General features: G+C 37.2%; 1 protein-coding gene across 2 annotated transcripts in view; it reads left to right on the top strand.

Annotated features, from left to right (window-relative positions):
• Nucleotides 1-26,380, top strand: part of FBXL17 (F-box and leucine rich repeat protein 17) — a 551,764-nt gene that overhangs the window by 84,874 nt on the left and 440,510 nt on the right. For both annotated transcript variants that reach the window (XR_007767787.1, XM_050912578.1), the window contains exons 5-6: nt 2,791-2,898; nt 13,269-13,399. Coding sequence is in view for 1 of the 2 variants with exons in the window: in XM_050912578.1 (XP_050768535.1) it covers nt 2,791-2,898; nt 13,269-13,399 (239 nt within the window). In the remaining variant the exon portion in view is untranslated. The remainder of the gene's footprint in view (nt 1-2,790; nt 2,899-13,268; nt 13,400-26,380) is intronic.

Raw genomic sequence — 26,380 nt, forward strand, 5'->3', positions numbered from 1 at the left:
GAGTAGCTAACCAAACAGAATATCAAGTAGCCTTCATCACAGGCTGTCTGGGTGGGAATCATGTTATTAAAATATCAATTGCTATAAGTGACATAGGGTCTGAAAAAGAAGTAATGTATTCCTAGACACTGGTATAGTAAAGAATGCTGACTGTGACATTACAGTGCTGAAAGAGAGAATTTTTACAATGTTGCCCAATAAAACTTGAAGTCAGCTTCTGCAGGTGGTGGACTTTTGTTGGCTGACAGCAAAAGGACAGGATCTGTTATTGAACTGAGCTTAAAGACAGCAACAGGTTCAATGCACTGTTATTTTATTTATAAGTCAAGATTTAAGAACAGAAATTGCTGTTTGCAGTAGCAAAATGCTTGTCTAAAGTGGTGATTTCTGCCACAGTAGTTGTAAAACATATTCAGGTAATGTCACAGTACTTTTGACAGACTGTAAATAATTTTTCCAAAGCTGGAAAATCATGAGGCTTGCATGGCATACAGAGGTAATGAATAATCTTTTTCTGACTAGATAAATGCTGCATATCTAACGATCACTGAAAAGGTTCACTGCTAATCTGTAAACTATTTAATATATAGTCATCATCAACTGTTTTTAACTTTTACCAAAACTATTTTTTCACAAATTTTGTTTAGAATGCAGAAAATTGCATAGTATGAACAGAAGATATTTTAAGACCTAGTAATTTTATTATTTGCATTCAAAGCATAATTTTTTTAAAAATCTTCAAGCACCCAGATGTCAGCTATATGTAAGAAATGATTTATATTTTAAAGTTTTACGTTCTGTAATGAATATGTGATGTTAGGCCTTTATACTATTGATTTTTCATAACTACATTTTCTTGCTAGCTAGGGCAAACCTGTCTGCAACAGAGAATCACACTCTAATCCTCTGTAGAGGGAGGAGGGTAAGATTGTAACAGGGTCCTTCTCTTAGATCGTTAGCTGAAACAGGGTTTAGTTTGTCTTCTACAGACAAGATACCACCACCACCACCACCCGCCCCTCCCCCCGGTGCTGGTACAATGCTAAATAGTGCAAATCTGTAAGTCTGACTTCTGATAGTATTTGTCAAAGGTTTTTAGTAGTCAATATCTTAAAATTCCCAAATAGTTGGTATGGCTGTCCTCAGCTGAGAGGAGTGTGCAAAAATAAAAATGTAAGATCGTGTCAGATCAAAATCAAAGAAGAAATTTCTTACTACACTGGGTTTTTTTGTTCAAGTAGGCAGACCTGAGACATGGGTCTATGCAGATACGACATGATCACTACCCAGTTTGTGATTGAATGTGTATAGCTGACCCTTTTCCCCTTCCTTTTGGCCTGTTTTCCGTTTCTTTGGCTTCTAAATACACACTCCCAAAAGGCTTGCTTTTACTTTTATTTGGCAGGTGTGCAACAATAAAAATCTTTACTCAGTGAGAAGTTGTTGCTTTGAGAAAGCTGCATTAGACCTATAACCGTATTCAGTAACCCCAAACCAATACAGCTTGTATGTGGTGTTGTACCTATAATCTTGTTGGCCTCCCTTAACTCTGGGCTATGTTTTCAGAAATCTTCTTGCTAGAGTCTTCACCAAGGTTACCATATGCTGCCAGCATGCAGCATAAGTGACATGTTAGTCAGGCAAGTTGTAACTGTGGATAAAGGGGATCCACAGCGCAGCAGGAATAATGTTTCTATGTATGTATTCACCTGAGGCTCAGTTGTGGACTAGGTATTTCAAAACTTGTTTTGCTTCTGAGTTCTGTGATAACAAGAAGACATCCTTACAAACCCAGAATGTCCTTGGCATTCAGGATTTACGATTCCAGATACAGTGAGACAGTCCTGAGCAGTTTGGCTGGAAAATACAGGTTTTGTCCCAAAATCAATATAGAGTTTTGCATTACTGTTATTTGCATTGGGAATATATACTTCTCAAGGAAAAAAAAAAACCCATCCAAACTTGCGTAAAGGAAGATATGCAGGTGTCTTAAGTGTACCCATGTCAATATTATATTCTTCACAAAGTTCACAAAATGTTGTCCTTTTGAATATTTAGTCTACCTACAAAGCATTACCTTTATGCAATGGATAGTGTTTCATAGTTACTGAATTTTATTAGACAAACTTAATTATAAAGAAAAAAATAGTTGTAGAAATAAATAAATCACAGTAATAAACTAGGTAACATCTCCATTCAACTGATAACTGACACAATGATATATTACCATGAGATACAAGTCTGATGTGGGAAACAACTGTAATATTGTCTTTAAGTTAAAATCATCAATTGCTTTGTTTTAGTAAAAATGCTTAGAAAAGGAATATGAACTTAAGATATCACACAATTCAAATTCTGTGCAAAGTCAGTAATGGGTATAGCATGAGTCTGCAGGATGGCAGTAACATAAATTTGTTAGTATTTTCATGTTTGTGTATAGTTTATGAGAATAGTGGATAGAATGGTCTCTTGGGTTATTTGCAGATAAACAAGATGACAATATTTGAATTTGTGGCCATCATTCTATCTTTTCTTCCATTTCCTCTCCTCCTCCAAGAAGATGATCCCCCTCTGCCAAAGATGATCTTTTTTCCTTCCTTTCCATGCACATATATAGATGTGTGTGCATACCTGATGTTTTCTCTCAAACTCTTGAAATAAATTAGTAGTGATATTAATAATAAAAGTATTAATGAGCAGCTTGCTAATGTTACAGAGAAACTGCTTAGACTGTATTAAGTATGTGCTCATATCAGCTATTCAACTATTACCTGTATATCTTTCCTGTAGGTGACAGATCAGTCAGTGAAGGCTTTTGCTGAACATTGTCCTGAGCTGCAGTATGTTGGTTTTATGGGCTGCTCTGTTACGTCAAAAGGAGTCATTCACCTCACCAATGTAAGTATCATAACTACTTTTAGCTAGTCATTAGTGTGTTTGCCTATTGCCAAACCATATGTATCAGCCAGGATAAGTTTATACATATGATGAATAACACTGTCATGGATAGAAACATGACAAGATAAATGAACTTTGCATTATTTGAGCAGACACATTCAGATTTCCCTGTGTAAAAACACTGTAGCAAAAACCTATTCAAGGGATGATACTTTTTCTCGGAAATAATAATACTGTTCGTGTCAAAAGTCTTTAAAATGCCTAGTTGTACCAGATTTGTTATTGTTTTCAGTAACAAAACAAAATTCTGTAATTGGAAGGGCAGAATTCTTAGTGTGAGAGATCTAGACAGACCCCTTACTGCAACAGTATATCCCCTATGCACATACATTTTTTTGTATAGCCATCTTTGTATTTTAACATAGATAGTGTGACATACATAAAAGAAAAAGGAAAGGAAATAAAATGTAAGAGGAGTGAATTGTGAGAGAAAGAACTTGAGTGAACCTGCAGAAAATAATGGAAGCTTTCAATAAAATGAATGGCTTGGATGAGGTGGACAAACAGCATACTAATTAAAATTCATAACTGAAAGTAAATTCAAGGATCATGCAAGCATCAGGGAGAACAGAGGAAAAATGCATCTGGAATAGATAAATTCGTATTTATAGCTGAGAATTTTTAAAAAAGTTCAAGTGGGAAAATGGAACTTAATGTAACAGGTAAAGATGACTGTAGAAATGGCTAATGCATTCAAAAAGTTCTAGTAAACATAAAAATAGTTAGAGATCTTGAAGTAGCAAGTAGAGAGCACGTTTAATAAAAACAGAATGTGCTTGAAGAAAATACAGGGTTTTTTGATGCAGCTGTGCAGCCTTCTTGTTCTTGTACGGAACCATTCAGCATATATGTAAAATATTTTCATCAGTTTAGGGCAGCTCAGTAGCTGAAGATACGGAAGAATTGAAAACATTTTGGAACACGTGCAAAAAGAAATAAGCCAGAGAAATTAATTTGCATGGTAAAGTTATAGCACCTCAAAGGATGCAATTTGGAAAGGACTCTGTGTATATTGAAATGATGTGTAAAAATAGCATATATCTGTGGGAGAGAGAAATAATACAATAATTTTCATGTCCTATGAAAACTGTATATATGTAACTATAGGTTATATTTATATACACAACATAAATATAGGAGGTACATAATTTAGAAATCTGACATAGACAGGCTTTGTGGGAAATTCCTGCACAGATCGCTTTTCAGGTGCATGCTTTGGTTACTGCATTATTCTGGCCTAGATTTATTAAGTAGTTAATAGATGTCTTATTCTTCAACCAAGTGACTTTATAATCCCATTTGCTTGATTAAACAAAAGTCAAGATCTTGATTTTTCTTATTAACACTTAGTTCTGATTTTCATGGGATTTAATAATAATGATTAGAAATCCTGATTTACATAGGAGTGACACCGTTGTACATAGTCCTTCAGAAAATATCTAGGAGGCTGCTTTGTCACAAACTTGGAAAAAGTCATATGGGATAAGTAATTGGTGTATGTGTTTTTTGTTGGGACTTGGGGATTCCGGTTTCCTTCCCTGAAGCTGTATCTATAGAAACTTTCTGTAGGCTGTTAATACTGCAAAGACAGTAATGTGATAACACTGAACGTGAGGGGTTGTTTAGCCTAGAGAAGAGAACGCTTTGGGGAGACCTTATTGCGGCCTTTCAATACTTAAAGGGGGCTTAGAAGAAAGATGAGAACAAACTCTTTAGCAGGGCCTGTTACAATAGGACAAGGAGTAATGGTTTTAAACTGAAAGAGGGTAGATTCACAGTCGATATAAAGAAGAAATTTTTTACATCGAGGGTGTTGAAACACTGGAACAGGTTGCCCAGAGAGGTGGTAGATGCCCCATCCCTGGAATCGTTTAAGGTCAGGCTGGACGGGGTTCTGAGCAACCTGATCTAGTTGAAGATGTGCCTGCTCATGGCAGGGGGGTTGGACTAGATGACCTTTCAAGGTCCCTTCCAACCAAACTATTCTATGATTCTATGATATGACGTCTTTTGTAAGGTTTGCTCAGTATTCTTTCACATATAAGTGACTTTCTGTGCACAATAACAAGGTGGTTTTTTACATTTATTGCTAGTTTAAGCTGAGGTATATGCCTGTATAATATATAGGCAAGTGGGATGATGCCATATATTGAGAGGAAAAAGAGCGAGTAAGAGATTTTCCTAGTCATACAGTGACTGGGAAATTGTATTGGAATTCAGGCTTCTTTACTCTGAAGCTATTGACAAGTGATATCTGGTTAATCTTGCTGCAGTGACTTCAGTAGTGTTTGCACCTGGCTCCTCTGGCAGGTGTTACTTCCGCGTAAGTACAGCAGGCAGTTTTACCTAGAACTCTGAATTGCACTGAAGCATCCAGCACAGACACATATTCCATTTCTACAGTTCTTTGGAGGAAATAAGCTCCAGCAGGGAGTTAAAACAAATACCTGGGGAGTAGTAACATGATTTTTAACTGCTGCATCTGTCTTTTCCAGAATTCATCTGTTGATGACATAATTTTTTTGTTCTAACCATCATGTATTCCTTGTGGTCAGTTTTGTGTGGAGTTCTTAACTAGTACATTGTAAGTGCTTAGTAATGATTCCACTCCCATGTTCTTAGAGAACGTGGAATCTGTTCTTTGCTCTACATGGCCTGTGAGTGTGTCCCACAAGGCTATGCAGAGCTAGTTCCCTTCTGTCCTTCTGCTTCCTGTGTGCAAACTGGAGATAACAGCACTGGCCTCTGTTGTAAAATTGCTTTGAGGCTGATGGATGTATAAAAATTGAGTGGTTTATTATTACTGTATTTTTCCCTTAGTAATGTTAGCCCGCTTTAAAAATACTGGTATTTGAAAATTCTGAATTACAGTGCTGCTGAATCACAGAGCTTTTTTAATAGCTAATTGTGGGGTATGGTAGTGAAAAAGTTGTATATTTTAGAAAAAGAAGAAACATTCAGGGTTTATTTTCATTATTTTTCTACTGAATATAGTGATGTTCAAAAAAATTTGCTTCTTGAGCAAAACCATGTTATCACACTAGTGCCTTTTTTCGTTGAAGTTATTATGAACTACAAAAAATGCACCTAAAGTAAATAATGATTATTGGGCAAGATGAGACGCACTGCATGTAAAAAAAACACAGGGAGAGAGAAAGGGGAAGAGGGAGTGTGTGTATATGCAATTCACACTTAGACTCCCAGTTGAAACCAGTTGTTTGTTCTGATAACCTAGAATGTTTTATTTTGCTTTGTAGCTGTAATATGTGAAACAGTGTCACAGAAGATATGAATGATCCATTCTATGACATCAGAAAAATTAGTCCAACATTTATCAACTTTGTTTCTGTGGAGGAGGGAAGAACGTGTACTGGATATAGTGTTGTAGTTTTTAATCTTCTGTTTTCAGTACATCCCCAACTATTGTTTCCTTGTTTTACCTTTTTTCTCACTAGTTTTATTATTTACTTACCTTTCCCTACATGATTTGTTTTTTCTTGTTTTCTGCCTTCCTCCCCTCCTCACATCCTTGTCTCTCAAGAGTTTATTGCTGGTTATTTTTTCCTTTTCACTTTCTTCTTCTCCTGTAAGCACGAAGATCTATGAAGTACCTATGCACGTTAGGTAATTACGTTGAAGACGGAATAACCAGATGGGTAATTTTTATTGATTAACTAAGTGTGAGTAAGAAACTCTGTATGCTAACTAGTGAAGTAGTGATTTTTTTATTTTACAACTTTGGCCCCAAAAGTGGTGGTATTTTCTTCCCCTGTTGTGGTAATTGCCTCTCAGCAGTTTAATTGTTGCACTTCTAATAGAATTTTAACAGCTGGCATCAGCAAATCTTGACATCTAGACATAGATTTATTTCCAAGCCACTTCCTTGGCTTCTTTCTTTGAGTTCTGATATATATGCAAGAGTAATTGCTTTGTAGCAGTATAACTCTGTGCTTCTACACCAATGTACTTCTGATAGACTATGTCTGGTACATTACAGACATTTTCATCTAAATATGTGTGAATCCTTGGGCAACATCTTTATAGAAAAAAGTTCTAACTTATAATCACAAGTACATGAAGTCAGTTTATCTAAGAACTATTTTGGAATAACTTGATCTTTATTCTTTCTCTGTCTCATAATTGTTACCGAGAGTCATGTCCAATCTAACTCAGTCATACCTGTGTCTGAGTTGGTGGCCAGTAAGAAGTCAAAATTGAGATATAAAGAGCAAATATTTAGGACTCATTCAGTGCAGACATGATCAGCTTGACAGATGTATAATGATAATCTACACATGACAAGACTGATTTTGCAAGAGCCTTTTCTAAACTGAGGTACTGCACGGTCCCTTTCTTTAGTAACAGATTTGTTTTAACACAAAGTGCTCTGCTTTATGCTCTTTTTATAGTAATATTTCAGCATACCTTCTAATCTTAAAATCATCATGCTTCCTAACTAAGAACATGATTGTTCTTCTTTGGCTAGGTCTAGAAAAAACAGTTTTTTAATCAATTTATATAATGAACTATATTTTATGAGATGGCATATGATTTATTTGAATCTGTTTGCATTTAATAAGATGTCCTTTTAAATGTTAGTCTTCCAATCATATGAAAAAGTCATTAAGTAAGGATTTCTGAACATAGTGATTCTGGGAGATTCTTCATGAGGATTCGCTTGATATTTTAAATGATGTGGTGCTATAGACTGTGTAAGAGAACTTTTTTACGTCTTGTCAAATTAAAGCTGACCATTTTGTTGAATGAAGTTAACTGTGTCTCTCCTAAGAGATTCTTTTCATCATTTTTAAGAATTTGATAGTTGTACCCAACTGCAGCTTCTTTGAAGTTGCAATGAAGTAAAAAAGACATTGCAGAGAAGACTGATTGCATGGTTGAAAGGGTTTCAGTGCTCTGTGGGTGTGTGAAACTTTAAAAAAAAAAAAAAAAAAAAAAGGAAGGAAGAAAAAAAAGGTCAGTAGAGGTACTTGAGAGTAAATGACACAAAGAGAGTGTAAACTATGACTTGGTGATCATGTAATTAACAGCAACTTTTAGAGTTTATAAACTGGAAATAAGTCTTGTGATGCGGGTACTATATGTGCACTTTATATGTGTGTGCAAGTAGCTCCTCTGCAGTGGGTCTTAATGTTAGAAGGAAGAGCAATATATTTGTTTTTGTAGCATAGCTTGTAAAAGTATGCATGCACTAAATCAAAACCCAAATTATTATCAGTCATCTTGGAAGGAGTAGCAGCTTGAATACAGATGTCATTCACTTTCCTATTGTGTTTTGCTGTGGTACCTTACAAAACAAAGGAATCTATTAAATAAATTTGTTTCCTTAGTTAACATGTATTTTCAACTCCCTTTTCTCAGGCATGGTTTTTTACAAATACTACACTCTTCAAAACAAACCTTTCCTGTCTTGTTTTTTGTAAGTGATGCAAATTAAATCTCTGTGCTTATAACACAGGTTTTGAATGTGCATTTGTTATTTAAGCAATGGGAGCTCAGTGTTCTGCAATATTTAACTTTAAGAAATGAAATTAAAAGTTATGAATGTGCAGAACATTAAATGGGAACAGTCTATGTGAAAATAGTCTCCTCTGTAACTATTCAATCATTTTCCAGTTCTTTAAACCATGTATGATTACTGTTTCAGGAAGACAGTATATCTCAATAATATAGTTCAGTTACTTTAGCTCTTAAGTAAAATTAATGTATGTGACTTTTTAAAAAATAGTTTATAGATTGTATTGACATAATAATAAAAAGAATGTGATTTAGAATTTTTGGGGGTTGCTATTTTTTATTTCCTATGATACATTTGCTTTGGGGGGCTTAAATCAGAGAGCAGTTTATTCTCTGAAGGCACGTAAACACAGAGAGTGTCAAGAAAATTAAGCTTAATTAGCAAAAGATGTGAATTTAAAGCTCATTAAGTCCTTTTGAGCACTTTCCTTCAGAAATAGTTTGGCTTTATTTCTGAAGAGGATTGATCTTACGTGAATTGTTTAGTGGTGGACTTGGCAGCGTTAGGTTTACGATTGGACTCGATCTTAAAGGTGTTTTCTAACCTAAATGATTCTATGATCCTATTCTATGATTTTTAAGGAAGCATGTCTCTACAGGAATAGAGAGGGGGTCGGGGGAGGAAGGAAAAAAAAAAGGGGGGGGGGGGGGAATTGCATACTCATATTAGTAGTTCCCTACAATAACAGCTAAATATTCATAGGAGTTGATACACCCACACTGAAAAATTGCCTGTGATCCCAATGGTAATAGTAATTTTTCATCATCTAAAGTATATGAAATGTATCCTAAACTTGACCAGTCACAAATCAGGCATATTCTCTCTCTCTCCCTCCCTCCCTCTCTCCCCCCCCCCCCCCCCCCCCCCCATGCTCTAGCTTCTTGATTAGCATTGCACATATTTTAATATTACAAGTTCCAGTAATCAAGATAGAAGTCTTACAAACTCCGTAACATTCAGGCACACAAGTAGTATGATAATCTCTGAATCTTTAAATATATCAACCTCCATAAAATTTCATTTAAACTAACCAATGAAATTATTAAACAAAAATGTTTTTGTCATCATTTAATATATTTGAGATCCAAAAGTAGTAGGTAATTTCTTAAAGATAATAGTATTTAATTTTTTAATTTTAATATCTTTTTAAAAGAACTGAAGCTCTGTTTTTCAAAATTCCTTTGTCCAAAACCATTTTGTGATCTAAGTGGTTCTTTTGGGTCTGTCATTCACAGTGGAACAATTCCCTTTCAGTACATTTTAACAGGCAGTCTCCTCACAAAACCTTTACATACTGGGCTGTCAATTCTCTATCTGTTAGTGGGGCTGAGAGGAAAGGACCAACATCCTATTCTCGTCTAATCTCATTCATCTAACTAGACTCCCTCTGACATTTAAATCCTATTATTATACTATCTCATGCAATTTTAACAGAGTCAATATTCAGTAATTTCAGCCAGGTTGTATATATATCTGTAGCACACAAAATTAGTTTAACTGTTCTTCCTTTCTCTTTTATTTTATATTAATAATAATTTATTATTATTAAAATTATTAATATTATTATTATTAAAAGAATAATTCTTTTATTTTCTATTTCATATTTTTAAGACCTCTGTCTACTATTTGCATTGTCTGTTTTATTGTCACATTAAATATTCCTTTTTCAGTTAAAACGTTTTGTCTGCTGGAGCTGAGTTCAAAGTTTAAATTCTGCTCATGCTGAGCATTCTTTGTAGAGCTATAAAATTAAGAGGTGAAGAAAAGTGTGAATATCTGTAGAAGAATAGCCCTGAAATTGCTCAATAAAATGGTATTGCTGCATGAAGAAAATTGTTTTTGATTGAAAAAAAACAAAAGGAAAAACTTTATTTATCCTGATGCCCTAAGACTGAGTATTTAAGTCACAGAATATCCTTTTCCTGTGGAAAAATGCTAATTGAAGGTATGCTGTTTTAATCTCAAGATTTATACATTCACTGAAGATTCGAACATCCCAACTGTACAATTGTCTGCTTCAGAGAAGTTTAATTTTTTTTATATCATACTACTTTTAGATGTGACGGTTAGAGGTAGAATATAAAACTTACGTAATTTTTCTTGCCATTTTTTTATAATACTGGTGATTAATAAAGAATTCATCATTGTAGCATTAACCCCTTACAATTACTTTTTCAGGTAAAATGTAAAATAGAACGTTTGTCATTAAAGTATCTGTCCCATTTTTTTAATAAAAAATGGTTACACATTTATAACAATTCTCTGACGTAATAAGATGTTGATACCTCTGATTTAAATAGGCAAAGGGGTATTCTTTTCACTTGTCATGTTCAGATTGATACAAAATCATGGCAGAAGGTCCAGTACTTACGGGAACGTGTATCCAGTTCTGCAGCTCTTGAAAGTCATTCACTCATCTGAAATGGCAATACTAAGGTTTTATACATCAAATTGTACTTGAGGAGTTTGTATCAATCTGAAGCAGTCTCTTCAGAATTCTAAGACAGTAAGGTTTTCTGAATCGAGTACGTTGTGCCTGATAAAAAGAAGAATTAACCTACCAAGCAGGTCAGGTGTCAGGTAGGCTGTTTGAAATGAATGAATGTGACAGTAAAAAAGTCAAGTGATGGTTGAGTTACTGTATATTGAATATAATGGTAGACCTTTATTAGTATGAAGGAAAGAAACAATGAAAGAATGATCATTCTCCTGTGGTGGTAAAGGATAAAATCTACCTTGGAAACCCTATTAATTCGGTCATTAGGAATACTACGAATTCAGTTTAGTTTTTAAGTCTACCCATGCAATGCAAAAGTCTTTCTTTCCTGGGAAATCACAAATTCTTTCTGCTGCATTCATCATTGCCTCAATGAGGTAGATACTCTACTGTTACCTCTTACCTAATTTGAAGCCGTGTTAGTTAGACACTTTTTAAAGAGGCACTGACCTCCATGGATTGATCTATTTTTAGTGTAAGTTCAAGTTTTTTACTCTGTTAGTAATGACAAAAGAATCACGAGTATTGTCACTTTCTCATAAGAAGAGTGTGGTTGTGAAAGAAAGCGTGTTTTAGTTAAGAATTCTGTTTTTTTTAATGGGAAGAGTTTCTACTTGTCTTTGAGGTCTCCTGGTAAATACTTGTTTACTGTGATAGAATATATGCATTGTTGAATTGTCCAGTAGGTTTATTTCCAATGTCGTAGGTATTGGCCATGTTATTGCCAACATAGTATAAAGGCTGAAGTATCTAATATGAATAGCTGTATGAAGGTGAGGAAAATTCAAGTTGCTCTAAGCTTCCCCTTCTTGTAATTTATGCAGAAAAAATGAGGGATTGGTTGTGAGCCTTTTTGGGTGCATAGAAGGCAAGTCTTTTAAACTTCCTGCTAGAGCAGTATGTATGAAATGCAGAGAGACAGAGCTTGTAAAATCTGTCCATTTTACCAACACAGTATCAGTCATTATGTGCTTTTGTCCCTAATAGGCAAATAAGATTTTCAGAAATTCAATGGGATTACAACAAGCACTTCGACAGTACACCTGTGGTAGTATGTTAAGAATAGGAATATTATTGTCCTACTTCCTATAGACATACCCTGCAGTTGTTTCTCAGACGTCAGGTTCCTTAATTTTATGCTTGTTCTGCAGAATTTTTGGAAGCAGTATGTGGTTTATCTTCAGCTTCAGTTTGGAAAATATTTAAAAACTTCTGGAACAAAACACCAGAACACCAGTTTCTGTAGAACACTATCTACATTTGAAGTCCTCTTTTTTTTCCTTTTCTTTTTATCTTTTTTCCTTCCCCCCTCCCCCCCCCCCCCGCCTTAAATACATTGACTTAATAATTAACTACTGAAGAGGACCGATTATATGATCTCAGTTGTATGCCTTTACTTAATCAAATCCTTAGTGACTTAAATCACTGAATAGGATTATTTTCTCTCTCTTACAGGGAAGGTAAATTTAATTAAAGTGTCAGTATTTCCTAATGCATTTATTGTTCCAGAGTATAACAGAGGTTATTTCAGACAGCTTAAAAAGCAAACAGCACTTGGAAGTTATTATGATTAAACTGATCCGTTGTTTAGGGATACTGCAGAAATCTGTAAAAATTTTCTTCTTTGAATCCATAGCTCATAAAAGTAGTAAGAGGGTTTTGTTTGCTTTTGAAGGACATTATAATGATTAACGATAGTAATAAATCAGATTACTCTGTGCATAAATCTTAATCATATTGTTCCGTGACTCCAACTTTTGTTGTTCAGAATATCCAGGTTATTATTGATAGCTGTGCAGGTGAGACTGCAGTATAAATACTGTATTTTCCAGGGAGTGTTTAATATTTACTTAGTGTGAAAGCCTGAGACTCTGGAGTCTTTGATCACACGCATTTGAATCTAAGCACAAATGTGCTGTCTCCCCTTCGTTCCATGCCCTATTTTTCTTATAATTAAATGAGTTGGTGTGCTACCTTGGTATCTTACACTCCATATGGTTAAAATGAAGAAGACCTAGGCCCCTGTTGCAGATGTGTTGGACCATGAGTGAGAGTGTCTTGATTTCATGGAGTAATTGAGTGCCTGAACTCCAAATTTGCTAAAGTTGGATTCTATGAATATCTCTGTTTCCTTTTTGTGAAAAATATAATAATCTCATCTTTCTTGACTAGCTCGCACATATTATACATGATTCCAAAAAGTTTAACAGTTTTTGTAACAGTTACGTATGTGAACAAATTTCAGATTATTTCTTTCTATCGTATTTGTCTCAATAGCTAAGAAATCTTTCCAGCTTGGATCTACGTCATATCACAGAACTGGACAATGAAACCGTGATGGAAATAGTAAAGAGATGCAAAAACCTTAATTCCCTCAATCTGTGTCTGAACTGGATCATTAATGACAGGTAACTTCATTGTAGCATCTAAACCCAGTATAAAGCAAATTTAAATAGTTGTATTAGTTGAGGATAATTCCTCATGGCTCAGGGGTTGGAGGAGATCAATAAAAGCAAGCAGTGTTTTCTGAGTGTTTATTCTTGCTTGTTTTGGGTAAATCATCTAGACGTATTTTACAGAGTGTTTTTGTATTTCTGTAGTGGAGAAAAGTTTAATTGTAACTGGATGGCAGCACTAATCTATTTCCTGCAGATTTTGTGAGAATGTGCTCTTTACCATATGTGATTGAAATGTACAGTTGCAATTATGACTCCTTCAGTAGGTAGCCAGGATTTAAACAGCTTTATATGCGTACAAACAATGAAGCATATTTTTGACTATATAAGGAAAAATAAACTACCTGTGGGTTAAGTAGTGGAATTCATGTTTTTTTAGAAAGCAACAAGTCCTTCATTTTTTGGCAAAGAGACTCTCCAGAATGAGACTGAAAGAATAACTGGGATATTACCATAGGCTTTTCCTTTTGACCAGAATACCTCCTATCCTGCTGTATTCTGTCCTTTTGATCAAGTAATTTATTTTATCATTAAGTAAATGCACACAGATGATGTATAGTTGTATTGCAGATCAGATGAAAAAAGAAAAATATTGAGAATTTAAAAAGTGGAAGTTTCCTTTTAAAATGAGAAAATTGAGCAAAGCCACTACCTCAAGGTGCACAGGAAAGAACATTTTTAATTACTTTTAACAGACTGGTTTGTTATAACTGGTGCTTTAAACAAAAGGAGAGAGATACTTTCAACAGAGAGGGGTTCTAAAACAGTTTCATATAAACCAGAATGATGTGTTTTAGCAATTGTACTTCTTCCCCATGGTTACAGATTTTTTTGTAACATACTCTGTTCAGGGTTTTCTGAAGTCTTTAAGTATGTACTAAAGTGTAAATGAGCTTAGACTTTGGTGAAAGTGTAATGTTCTAAAAATACTAAAATTGAAATGTGTTGAATAGGAAGTACCATTAAACTTTTACTATAACTCCTTTTAGCCTTTGAGACTGTTTTTTTGGTTTTGTAGGTTTAGGTCAGACCCTTAATGTAACTTCACTGATTTTTGAAAGCATTTAGTTGCCTCAGATCTTTCTGTCTGTAAGGCCTTATTTTCATATGCAGAACAAGGCTACTGTAATGGAAAATATTAGAATAAGTCAGAAAAAATACTAAGAAGAGAAATGTAAATTTAAAAGACAGGCATTTTTCAGGTTTTAATTGAAGTACTTAGAAATGGTATACTTCTCTGCATGAACGTTCTGAGTAGGACAATCTGCTAAGTATGATCCAAACTGATGTCCAACTGTTCTTGAAATTACTTTATTAGAATTACTAGAATAAGAAATATATCTTTTAATTATATGCATATGACTCTAAAACTTCATATTGAATATAGTTAGAATTATGAAGCTTAACAAGAAAAGGAAACCCTTTCCAGCAATGACAGATAACCTCCTGTTGTATGTAAACTTTTAGATCATTGACTTTTGTCTCTGTAGTTCTTTCCCTTTTGTGTTTATTTCTGATCATACCCGTCCGTACTTTTTCAGCATGCAACTGATAACTAAAACTTGACTACACATTTAAGTTTAGCTATTTAAATTAGCTTCTAGCTGAAAGCAAACAAAGAGAGAATTTAGAAAATAATTAATGCCTTTGTTAAATCTTATTCATAGGCAGTCATTGGCAATTCAAGTATTTTTCCTATTTTACAAGTGACGTGAAGCTCCAAATACTAGTCTTAACTGAATAAAGTCATTTCCCCTACTCCTGCTAAATGTTGAAATAAGAATTGCTGAAAACTATATAAAAAAGAACGTGATACAACCACTGGACTTTAATCGATGTAGGCACCAGTTTGGCAGAGTATTATGAGCATATTCACTTTGAAGATATGAGTGATCCTTCAGAATTTCACAGGACTGTTCAGGTGCTTGCTTTGGGTAAAAATCCTAGTTAGTTTGAACTAAGTAAATTAGTTTATTAATGATTTAAGATGAGCTTTATTCTTTTTTTTTTATTTGATGCCATTTGATGACTCCTCGACAGAGGGGATGTCAGAGGAGATTCTGCATCTTGATACCTTTGAGTAAACCTTTTGTTTATCATTGTTTCCAACACATATGAGATAGTAGCAGTCTAATGTTCTACCTGACTATTGGTTTTAAAATGGAGAGATCAGTTCCACCAGCTTACCCCCCACCCCCCATTATCAAGCCTGCTTACTTGTGAGATCCAACTACATAGGGCTTGTATTCCAGATTTTTTTCAAACTTAACGAGACACTTTTTTGTTCTCTCTAGAATGACTGAGGGTTGGGTTTTTTTTCTTTTCTTTAAAGCCTTGGAAAACTGTTTTCCTCCATTCCTTTGTGCAGACTCAAGGGTGAAAGAAAACTGGAAAGTTCTCAAAAATACCGGTATAGCTTGAAGATGTATCTGTGAATTATCTCTTAAAGGTAGTTCGTTATTGGTAGGTTTTACAGCAGAATTAAATCACTGGTTTTAAAACTTTATTTTAGAGTTCTTTATTGTTTCCAGAAATTCATAAAAATTCTTTCCATAAGTAAGGCTGTGGCCCCAGAACGTTTATAGCGCTCTCTTGCTTGTGACACAGTGTTAGATCTAATGCTGTGACCATTACATTTCTTGCTAAGTAACTGAAAGGAACTGAAAGTTAGAGCGCAACATCTCTGCATGGCAGGCACTTGCTAAGATTTTTGGTGCTATGATTCTTTTGAACATGCAAGAATTAGGTACTATTATTTCTCTGTTTTGATTAAAGCTATTTTTGGTTTTGAAAGCATGCATCTAAAAGGCTTATGTAGGGCAGTAAAAAATAACTTATTTTTACCTAAGGCAAAAAATATGTTCAGTATGTTCAGTTGAGATACTCTCGACATTAAAAAAAAAAAAATAGGTCTCTTTTAGAGACTTCTTTACAAGTCGTCATAAGTTGAGAGTTAAGCAAAATAAAAAAAAGACCTATTCAAGTAATCTAACTTAATGATTTCTTCTGCAAGTATTACAGCTCCCTCAAAAGCTTCATATCCTATTTATCGTGTTGGTTAAATATGTTATAGAAACAGTCCTACTACTTCTTTCAAATATGAACAAAACCAAACTTGCAAATTCTTTTAGTATGTATCATGAGTTGATTATCTCAGGTCTTTGCACTTGGAAAGGAGTAAAAGTGAGTTCTCTGTACATGGTGATGTGAATAATATACTGTGAGGCTTGATTTAAATAACCTTATCACCTTGAAGTTGTCTTAATGGTCACTGCATTTGTTCTTTTGAATTTAAATTGATACAGTAAAAATAGTGACATTGTTATGGTTTGACCCCAGCCAGCAACTAAGCACCATGCAGCCGCTCCCCTCTTCCCCCTGCCGGTGGGATGGGGAGGAGGATCAGGGAAAAAAAAAGTAAAACTTGTGGGTTGAGATAACAGTTTAACAACTGAAGTAAAATAAAATATAATACTACTACTAATAAAAGTATAATAATAATAGTAATGAAAACGAATATAACAAAAAAAGAGAGAAATAAAACCCAAGAAAAGACAAGTGATGCACAATGCAATTGCTCACCACCTGCTGACCAATGCCCGAGTAGCAATCCGCCCCTCCCAGCCAGCTCTTCCCCATTTATATACTGAGCATGATGTTCTGTGGTATGGAATATCTCTTTGGCTAGTTCGGGTCAGCTGTCCTGGCTCTGCTCCCTCCCAGCTTCTTGTATACCTGCTTGCTGGCAGAGCATGGGAAACTGAAAAGTCCTTAAGATAAGTGCTACTTAGCAACAACTAAAAAACATCAGTGTGTTCTCAACATTATTCTCACACTAAATCCAAAACACAGCACTATACCAGCTACTAAGAAGAAAATTAACTCTATCCCAGCTGAAACCAGGACAGACATCTAGAAATAAATCTCATGGGGGATTCAGGAAAATGTAGTACTAGCAAAGTTTTCTGGTGTGCGTGATTTTTCTAATAGTTTGAGGAACATCTGCTTATGTATTATATCCATAAATGATCAAGGATCAAGCAGCAGTTAATCCAACATTTTTTTGTGAATCTTACCACTGTGGACTTTGAGTTGCGATTCATTTCAACTTCTGTATTACATAATTCACCTAGAGATGGACATTTAAAAGCTGTGCAGTGACTGTGAAGTCTTTAGAGTATTTCTGCTTGCTTAAGTCATCCTTCTTACTAAAACACTCAGTTATATTTGTATACAGGATGTTTGCCAGCCCCTGCTGTATCTATGGTTCTTCTAATAAACATCGCGGTGCGGGGAATAGTGCAGATAAGGTAAGGAACTTTATGTCGAGCTACAGTGAGATTTTTTGCTGCCATAGCACTGCCAGTCGTCCGGGATAAGGTTCCACAAAACAGGATAAGGTTCCATAACAAAATAAATGATTGGTTTTGCAGTCACAGGACAATAATTTCCCAACCAATCGAGAATTTTGGTCCTTCCTCTGTAGGTGGTGCCAAGTGTTCTTGTAATAATGTCTGGAGAGCTGTATTTTTTCACATAATTTATAATATACTGATTGTATGTGACTGTTAGCAGGTGCTGAGATTTGCAGAGCATCTGGAGGTTGTTGAGAGTAAGCTATGGTTGTGACTCGGAGGCAGATATGCAGTATCTGCCTGGCACAGTAAAACAGCGAGTAATGTTGGTTGATGACCTTGTAGTGGTATCGCTTACCACCATCAGACTTTTGATTAGTGATGTGGGGGAAGATAAGTGTTATATGCACCTCCCTGAGCTTTCAGCACAGATGGGAAACCTAGATTTGGTGTAATTATACCAATTCTGAGAAAACTGCTGTCCTTCTGTAGTGCTTTCATGAAATACCACTGTGGATAAACGAGAGTAAATGGTGTAATGGGACAGTCTCCCCATACTGTAATGAATAAGACTTGTTCGTGAGGATTCTGGTTGGAGTCCAAGATGGAGGAACTTGGAAATACAGACTTTTGACAAGGGTAGTAGTCAGGAGGTCAAGATATGGAAGAAATTCAGAGGAAACATGGTAAATGGTTGGAAGCTAGACCATAAGCCTGAAAACCAAAATGTTTGCACAGCAGCACAGTCAGGAGAAAACAGCATTTTCTCCTTTGAAGAGGCTCCATCTGCTTTATTCTGCTGGGTCACTAATGCAGCATCATTTTCTCAGGATTGGGTATCGTACTTGTTGGCCTAGAGCGTATGGGCGTTTCGACATTATTACTTAGCAGAGTAAATTGTTAATGTGGTCTTCCGTATGCTAGAGAAGTGTTTAAAAAATCTGTGTTGACTGCCTACCATGAATTCATGTGAACCCATGTAATAAGCCTTAGGAGCATCTGCTGTGAGCTGTTTATGTTGTGGGTAGAGGATACAGTGCTGATGGTGGTCTCAGCAGGTGATTAGCTCACCATGTGTAGTCCCAGAGCTGCTGGTGTATGTGAGTGCCCCAACATTTCATTAGCAGACATGAGCATCAAAATAGTAGCTCATTTCTTACAGTATATTTTAATAAAATGCAGGATTAGTGAATATTAGAGTTATTTTCAAGAAAAATAATAAAATTACTCTTCCTGAAAGTATAATTCTCTGCATATTTGATGTGGAAATTATTTTAATAAATAGTTCTAAAATGAAAATGTATAAAGCTTCCAGCTTGCCTATATTTTTGCACAGGCAAAAATGTTGATTTTATTTGTGGTGTCCACAAATGCTAATATATCATCTTAGTATTCATCAACTGACTGAAGTGGAAATGTGCTTCAGGAACACTGATACTTATTTCTGTCATTTTGTATAAGCTGGACTGGGGGATATAGTAAAGCCTTCCAGAAAAGTAACTGTACTTTTATATGATATTTGTCATGAATCATTCTAGGTGAAAACTAGCATTTCTTAATTCTAATTTAATTTCATCTTTTCAGTGTTATCTGAAAGATGATCTCCTTTGAGTTCTCTGCATATTTATCAGGGGTTTAGTCAGCTACATTAAAAACCTGAACTCCATAAAAAGTTACATAATGTAACACAAATTAATTTTACTTTTAAAATTACTTACTCTTTTGAATGTCATACTTTTTAATTAAATTTGTAAGAAAATTTGCTTCACCCTGCAGATGTGTTTTGTAAGATGATTTGATTCTGACTGTCAGATTTTTTTAAATTTCAAAATAAAGGATAGAAGTTGGACAAAGAAAGATAAATGGCATACTTTGGTGAATTACCTATTCTGGCTTCCGCCCCACCCCCCCCGACTATGAAAAAATATATGAAAAAATAATTCTTTGTGATTATTCCAGAGTGGTGGGTTAATGTTGGCTGGCTGCCAAATGCCCACCCAGCTGCTCTGTCACTCCACCCCCACCCCAGGACAGTAGCCCATGGAGAGCTGTGGTGAGTTAAGCTTGGCTGGCTGCCAGGTGCCCACCAAGCTACTTTCTCACTCCCCCTCCTCAGCAGGACAGTGGGAGAAAATATGGAAAAGCTCATGGGTCGAGATAAAGACAGGGAGATCACTCTCTGATTACTGTCATGGGCCAAACAGACTTGACTTGGGGCAGATTAATTTATTGCTGATTAAAAATAGAGTAGAATAGTGAGGAAGAAAAGGGGCAAAAATAAACCACCTTCCCTCACCCTCTCCTTCCCAGGCTCAACTTCAGTCCTTCACTCCCAGCTCGTCTACATCCTCCCCCTGAAGCAGTGCAGGGCGGTGGGGAACAGGGGTTGTTGTCAGTTCATAAGACTTCATCTCTGCCCCTCCATCCTGACACTTTTCCTCTGCTCTGGCATGGGCTATTGTACTGGGGTTATGTGGCAAGGTTTTGGGAGTTGGGGCACTGCAGTGGTGGCTTCTGTGAGAAGATGCCAGAAGCTGCTCTGATGTCGGACAGAGCCAGTTTCAGCCAGCTCCAAGACAGACCTGCCGCTGGCCAAAGGTGAGGCAATCAGCAATGTGATAACATATTGAAGAAGGGTAAAAACCACTACGCAACAGCAGCCAGGAGAGAGGAATGAGAATATGTGAGAGAAGCAGACACCAAGGTCAGTGAAAAAGGAGGAGGTGCTCCAGGTACCACAGTAGAGTCCTCTGCAGCCTGTTGTGAAGACCATGGTGACGCAGGTTGTCCCCCTGCAGCCCATGGAGGTCTGCGATGGAGCAGATACCCACCCTGTAGCCCATGGAGGACCCCACGCTGGAGCAGGTAGTTGTGCCCTGAAGGAAGCTCTGACCTTGTGGAGAGCCCATGCTGGAGCAGGCTTCTGGGAGGAACTGCAGCCCATGGAGAGGAGCCCATGCAGGAGCGCATTTTCTGGCAGGACTGTGACCCTGTGGGGGACCCACACTGGAGCAGTGCATTCCTAAAGGACTGTACCCTATGGAAAGGACCTATGCTAGAGAAGTTCTTGAAGAACTGCAGCCTGTGGGAAGGACCCACATTGGAGAAGGTTGTGTAAACCGTCTCCTGTGGGAGGGGCCTCATGCTGGAGCAGGGGTAGAACATGAGGAGGAAGAAGTGATAGAGATAAAGTGTTATGAACTAACCACAACCCCCATTCCCCATTGCCCTCTGCCATTTTGGGGGAGGAGGTAAAGGACTTGAGGCTGAAGTTGAGCTCAGGAAAAAGCGGAGGGTGAGGTGTTTTTAAATTTTTTCTTATTTCTCATTATCCTCTTCTGTTTAATTGGCAATAAATTAAATCAGTTTTTCCAAGTCACATCTGTTTTACCCATGATGGTAACTGGTGAGCGATCTCCCTGTTATTATCTCAACCCATGAGCCTTTTTCTTCTTATTTTCTCCCCCTGTCCTGCTGAGGAGAGGGAGTGAGAGGCTTGGTGGGCACCTGGTGGCCAGCCAATGTTAACTCGCCACAGCTCTCCACAGGCTACTGTCCTTCACAAACTGCTCCAGTGTGAGTCTTTCTCATGGGCTGCAGTTCTTCAAGAACTGCTCCAACATGGGTCCCTTCCGTGGGGTACAGTCCATAAGGAACAGGCTGCTCCAAGCATGGGTCCCCCACAGGCCACAGTTTTCTGCCAGAAAACATGCTCCTGCAGCCCATGGAGAGAAGCCCATGCAGCTTCCCTCAGGGCATCTCCATCTGCTGCAGCATGGGGCCCTCCACAGGTTGCAGTGTGGCTACCTGCTCCAACGTCGTCCTCCATAGGCTGCAGGGGAATCTCTGCTCTGATGCCTGGAGAACCTCCTCCCCGTCCTTCTTCTCTTACCTTTGTGTCTGCAGGGTTGTTTCTCTCATTGTCCTCACTCCTCTCTCTCACACTCTGCTGTGCAGCCTTTTTTCATTTTCTTAAATATGCTTTCGTAGAGGTGCTATCATCTTGGCCTGATATAACTCTGCTAAGATATTTTATGGTACTTTCTTTGACCTAAACATACAGAAAACAAAAAATAAAACACTGTTGTGTGTTAGCTATCTCTACTATTTATATTCTTCCATAAATAACTCCAGTTTTATTCTTGTCATAGGTTAGCCTTGTCTAACAGCCAAACACCCACCTAGCCACTCATTCAAAAAAAAAAAGGGAAAAAGTTGGAATGAAAAAGCTCATGGGTTAAGATAAAGAAAGGGAGATCTGCCAAGGGCAAAACAGGTTTGACTTGGGGAAAACTAGTTCTAATTTTTGCTATTTAAAATAGATTCGGGTAGTGAGAAACAAAAAGGCAAACATTAAAACAACACCTTTCCTGCCTTTTTCCCAGGCTTAACTTCATGTCTTCACTCCTGAGTCCTCTACTGCCCTAAGCAATAGGGGGGGATGGGGAGAGGGGTGTTACAGTCAGTACCAGTGATTCCTCTCTGCTGCTCCTTCCTCCTCACATTTCCTCCGTTCTGATGTGGGCTCTCCATGGGCCACAGCTCCTTTAGGAGTATCCATCTGCTCTGACGTGGGTCCTCCACAGGCTGTAGCGCAGTTATCTGCTGCAGTGCAGTGGAGCACCTCCACCTACTCCTTCCCTGACCTTGGTGTTTGTACTGCTGTTTCTCATGCTCTTTCTTCTCCCTCCTCCTCTCTGTTTTTGGTCTGGTTTGGCATGTTTTTGCCCTTTCTTAAATATGCTTTCCCAGATGTGTCACCATCTTGGCTGAGGGCCTCAGCTGTGCCCTGGGTCTGTTGGAGCCAGCTGTGTCTAGCATGGGGCAGCCCTGACCTCTCCTCACTGAGACCACCCTGCAGCTCCCCCTGCCAGCACCTGGGCATCTGCACCCAGTACAGTGGTTTTCATTTCATAACTAAGAACAAGTTACCAGGGGTCAGTTTTTTCCCCTAACCAATTAAAATGTGAAGTTGCATGATTCTTCTTACTGTGATTATCAAACCAGATATTCTGTAATATTTCATCACAACATTGAGGTAGCATTTATGCTGCAATGTTTCAATGGGTAGACTTGGGGGTTGTCACTCATACCTTATTTCAGTGAAGTGATATCTCGCATAATTTAGTTTTCGCTCTCGTTGTGCAATACTGTGTGAGAATGACATCTTAGATGCCCAGGACTGCAGGATGAACTTCCGGTGGAATCCAGCAGTGGCCATACATTTGTGCCATTCTATATAACTTTTGTTTAAACGTTATGTTACTTTTCAGTCCAGTCAGCAAGTGGTTTGAAAAAAATTTGGTGTATGGTTCAACACACATCTCAGCAGTTATCTCCCAAATCACTATCCTTATCAGAGTTAGTAGTCCTTTCAGCTTCTAGTTATAAGCCCTGAACCCACTTTATAAAGGCTTCTGAGAACAGTTTCTTTGGCATTGTTATCAAAGAAGTTATTTTTTACAAACAGTTGTTTGGAACAGATCACTCTCATACTGTCTGCAAAGTTTAACCAATGATAAAAATCAGAATGCATTTTCTATAATTAAGTGTAACTGTCCATTTATTGAGGTTTTAGACTGCTAATTCTACTTCTCTCTCTGACTGGTATTAAAATATATAGGTTTTTAGGAATCATTTTCTGGTGGAAATCGATGTTACCAGAAAGAGTAAAACTTTCAAGCTATTGTCATGATTTTTCACCCTTTTATCGTTCTTTACGTACTTGAGAAGTGGGGAAAATAGTCCACTGTTGTCATACTGCTGAAATGTATGATAAATGAAGCTCTGTAAATAGTGAAAATATGAGGAGGGTGATTAAGTCTGACAATTCTCATATAAAAAAACTAGAGATGATAAATATCTCCTGTGATTAGTTATTAATTTAGTGCAAGGGACTAGCATTAGCCTAAACAATTTTATGAGTTGTGGCATAAAGAAAAATTTTGGAAGATAGGTATGCACTTGTTAAACCAAAGGAGAAATTGCTTAGACTTGATTGCTAGTAATTAAAAATGGCAGACTTGGCACAAATGTGGCTTGACTATTTTCTGTATGACATTCCTTACAGAAATTAAGAAAATGCAGTGTTCCCTGAAGGCACAGAAATGACATCTGAGTCCTTAGTGCATCATGAAAATGAAAGGTTTTGTATATATATAATTTCTGTACAGATAAAATATTTGCAGTGTTAGAATTTGAAGCGGTACAGAAAAATAAAAAATCCAACCTACTAATGCTCAGAAAAGAAGATGTAGTCCTTATTGCAATTACCATTGCATTCTGAGGTTTCAGCCTGTAATTCACCATGCAGTCAGAGTAGACACAGTACTTGGAAGAAAAGAGAGAAGGGATGACTGTCTTCATGTTTTACTGCACTAACTGTATTGTTTAAAGTCTGTCAGTATATCCATTATAAATACCATTTGAAAGCAACATAACCGTGTTCTAAATTTGCTTTAGGCTGTTCCTTGCTGCATGGGTTATAAGCTCAAAATTAAAATAATTTTGCAATTTTTTTGTGGTTTTTTGTGTGTAGGTGAGCGTAAGATCCATGTTATTGGTGGGATCATGCCATCATATAAACAGGAAGTGTGTCAGATGCTATATATGCTAATTGCTTTCAATCCTGATCAGGTTAACTCAATCATCCCCCCTTTTTCTCTGGTATATGCTGAATTTTCTGTGATGTTAAATGTAGTTATTTTTGTGTGTTTAGAATTCAAGATTAACCAGTAAGTACTGACTTACAAAAGAGATGAAAAATTAATGTACCTTTGAGAAGTTGTAGTAAGCTTGAAGAGGAAGATGGTGATGGAATCGAAGTTGAGCTGACAGAATGAATGACTAGGTAGTTCTGTAATTGGCAGTAATAATGTAATGAGGAAAATAAGCAGTAACTTAAACTGAAAGTGGTGATCATGGTGAACGCCTGTAGGGTATAGGCAGTGAACAACAAGTGAGTGATGCAAATTTGGAAAAAAAAAAAAAAAGGCTGAACAGTGACTTATGTTTGGCTTGGAGTCTCATTGACTTCTCTGCGTACCCTGTGATCATGATCTGCTGATTTTCAGAACTGTGGTGAAGTGGTCTGAGACTTCCTTCAGTCCGTGCATCTGGGTTTTAATCTCATGGAGTGAGGAAGAAACTGGTATATACCCACCTGTGCGTGCTAGAAGGGAGCTGGGACTCAGCCAGCTTGTACAGCTATCCTTTGGAGGGGCAGAGTGTTTCTGGGCCTCACAGTTTTAACACACACAGAGAAGACAGGAAACACCCTGCCTGCTCATTAAGTATAGCCTGAATTTTTCATTGGCAACCATTTTTGTAATCTGTAGAGCGTTCTCTGGCATTATGCCACACCTGGAATACTGTGTCGATTTCCAGGCTCCCCAGTACAAGAAAGACATGGACATACTGGAGAGAGTCCTACAAAGGGCCGCAAATATGATGAAGGGACTGGAACAGCTCTCCTGTGAGGACAGGCTGAGAGAGCTGGAACTGTTCAGCCTGGAGAAGAGAAGGCTCAGGGGGATCTCGTCAACGTATATAAATTCTTGAAGTGAGGGTACAAAGAGGATGGAGCCAGGCTCTTTTCAGTGGTGCCCAGTGACAGGACCAGAGGCAATGGGCACACACTGAAACCCAGGAGGTTCCTCCTGAATATCAGGAAACACTTTTTACCTGTGAGGGTGACCAAGCACTGGCACAGGTTGCCCAGAGAGGCTGTGGGGTCTCCATCCTTGGAGACAAGGGCTCTAGGTGACGTTGCTTGAGCAGGAGGTTGGACCAGATGACCTCCAGAGGTCCCTGTCAGCCTCAACCATTCTGTGATCTTCGTAGTAACACTTGCTGTTAGAGGTAGTTTGTGTTTTGATTGTTCAGTTAAGAAAACTGGAGGTAGAATAAGTGAGCTTCACCATAGCAACCATCTTCCTTGCTAGCTCCCGATTTTTCAAGGTTTGTCATGACGTGTTTGGACAGACCATTATCTCCTGATTCTGGAAAATGTGTTGACCAAGCAGGATGTAAGGAAGGTTCTCAGGGAAAGTAAGACATACTAACATCATCATCATTGATGTTACTGCTTACAGTGAAGAGTGAGAAGTTTGGTTTCTGCTCTCATTCTTTCCCTGTCTCCCTCAGTACCAATTATCTCCTCCTACTCTGTCTTATTTCTTGTCTTTCCTTTTCCTCTCATTCAGATTTAATCTAATAAAACTCTAATTTATCTAGCTAATGGCATTTAACAGATGGTTGTGAGCCTATGGTAGTGGGATTGTTAAGAGCAATGCCAAAAGCTGTACACTGGACAGGTTTGCCAGGTTGCACTCAATCCAGACTGTGGTATGTAGTCTCCTACTGTTGCAGCATGATTGAAAACATTGTTTCCGAAGACAGAGACTGTTTTCTATATGTGATATCATCCCTCCTTCCCCACCCCCTGGCAACACTTCCCTGCTTTCTCTTTTAAAAAAAAAAAAAAAAAAAAAAAAAAAAAAAAAAAGGAAAAATCAGGACTACAATCTTAGTTCCATCATCAATGCCTAATCTTAAGTCGTTTTGATTTTTGCCAAAA

Source organism: Gymnogyps californianus, chromosome Z, assembly GCF_018139145.2.
Source record: "Gymnogyps californianus isolate 813 chromosome Z, ASM1813914v2, whole genome shotgun sequence".
Classification (NCBI taxonomy): domain Eukaryota; kingdom Metazoa; phylum Chordata; class Aves; order Accipitriformes; family Cathartidae; genus Gymnogyps; species Gymnogyps californianus.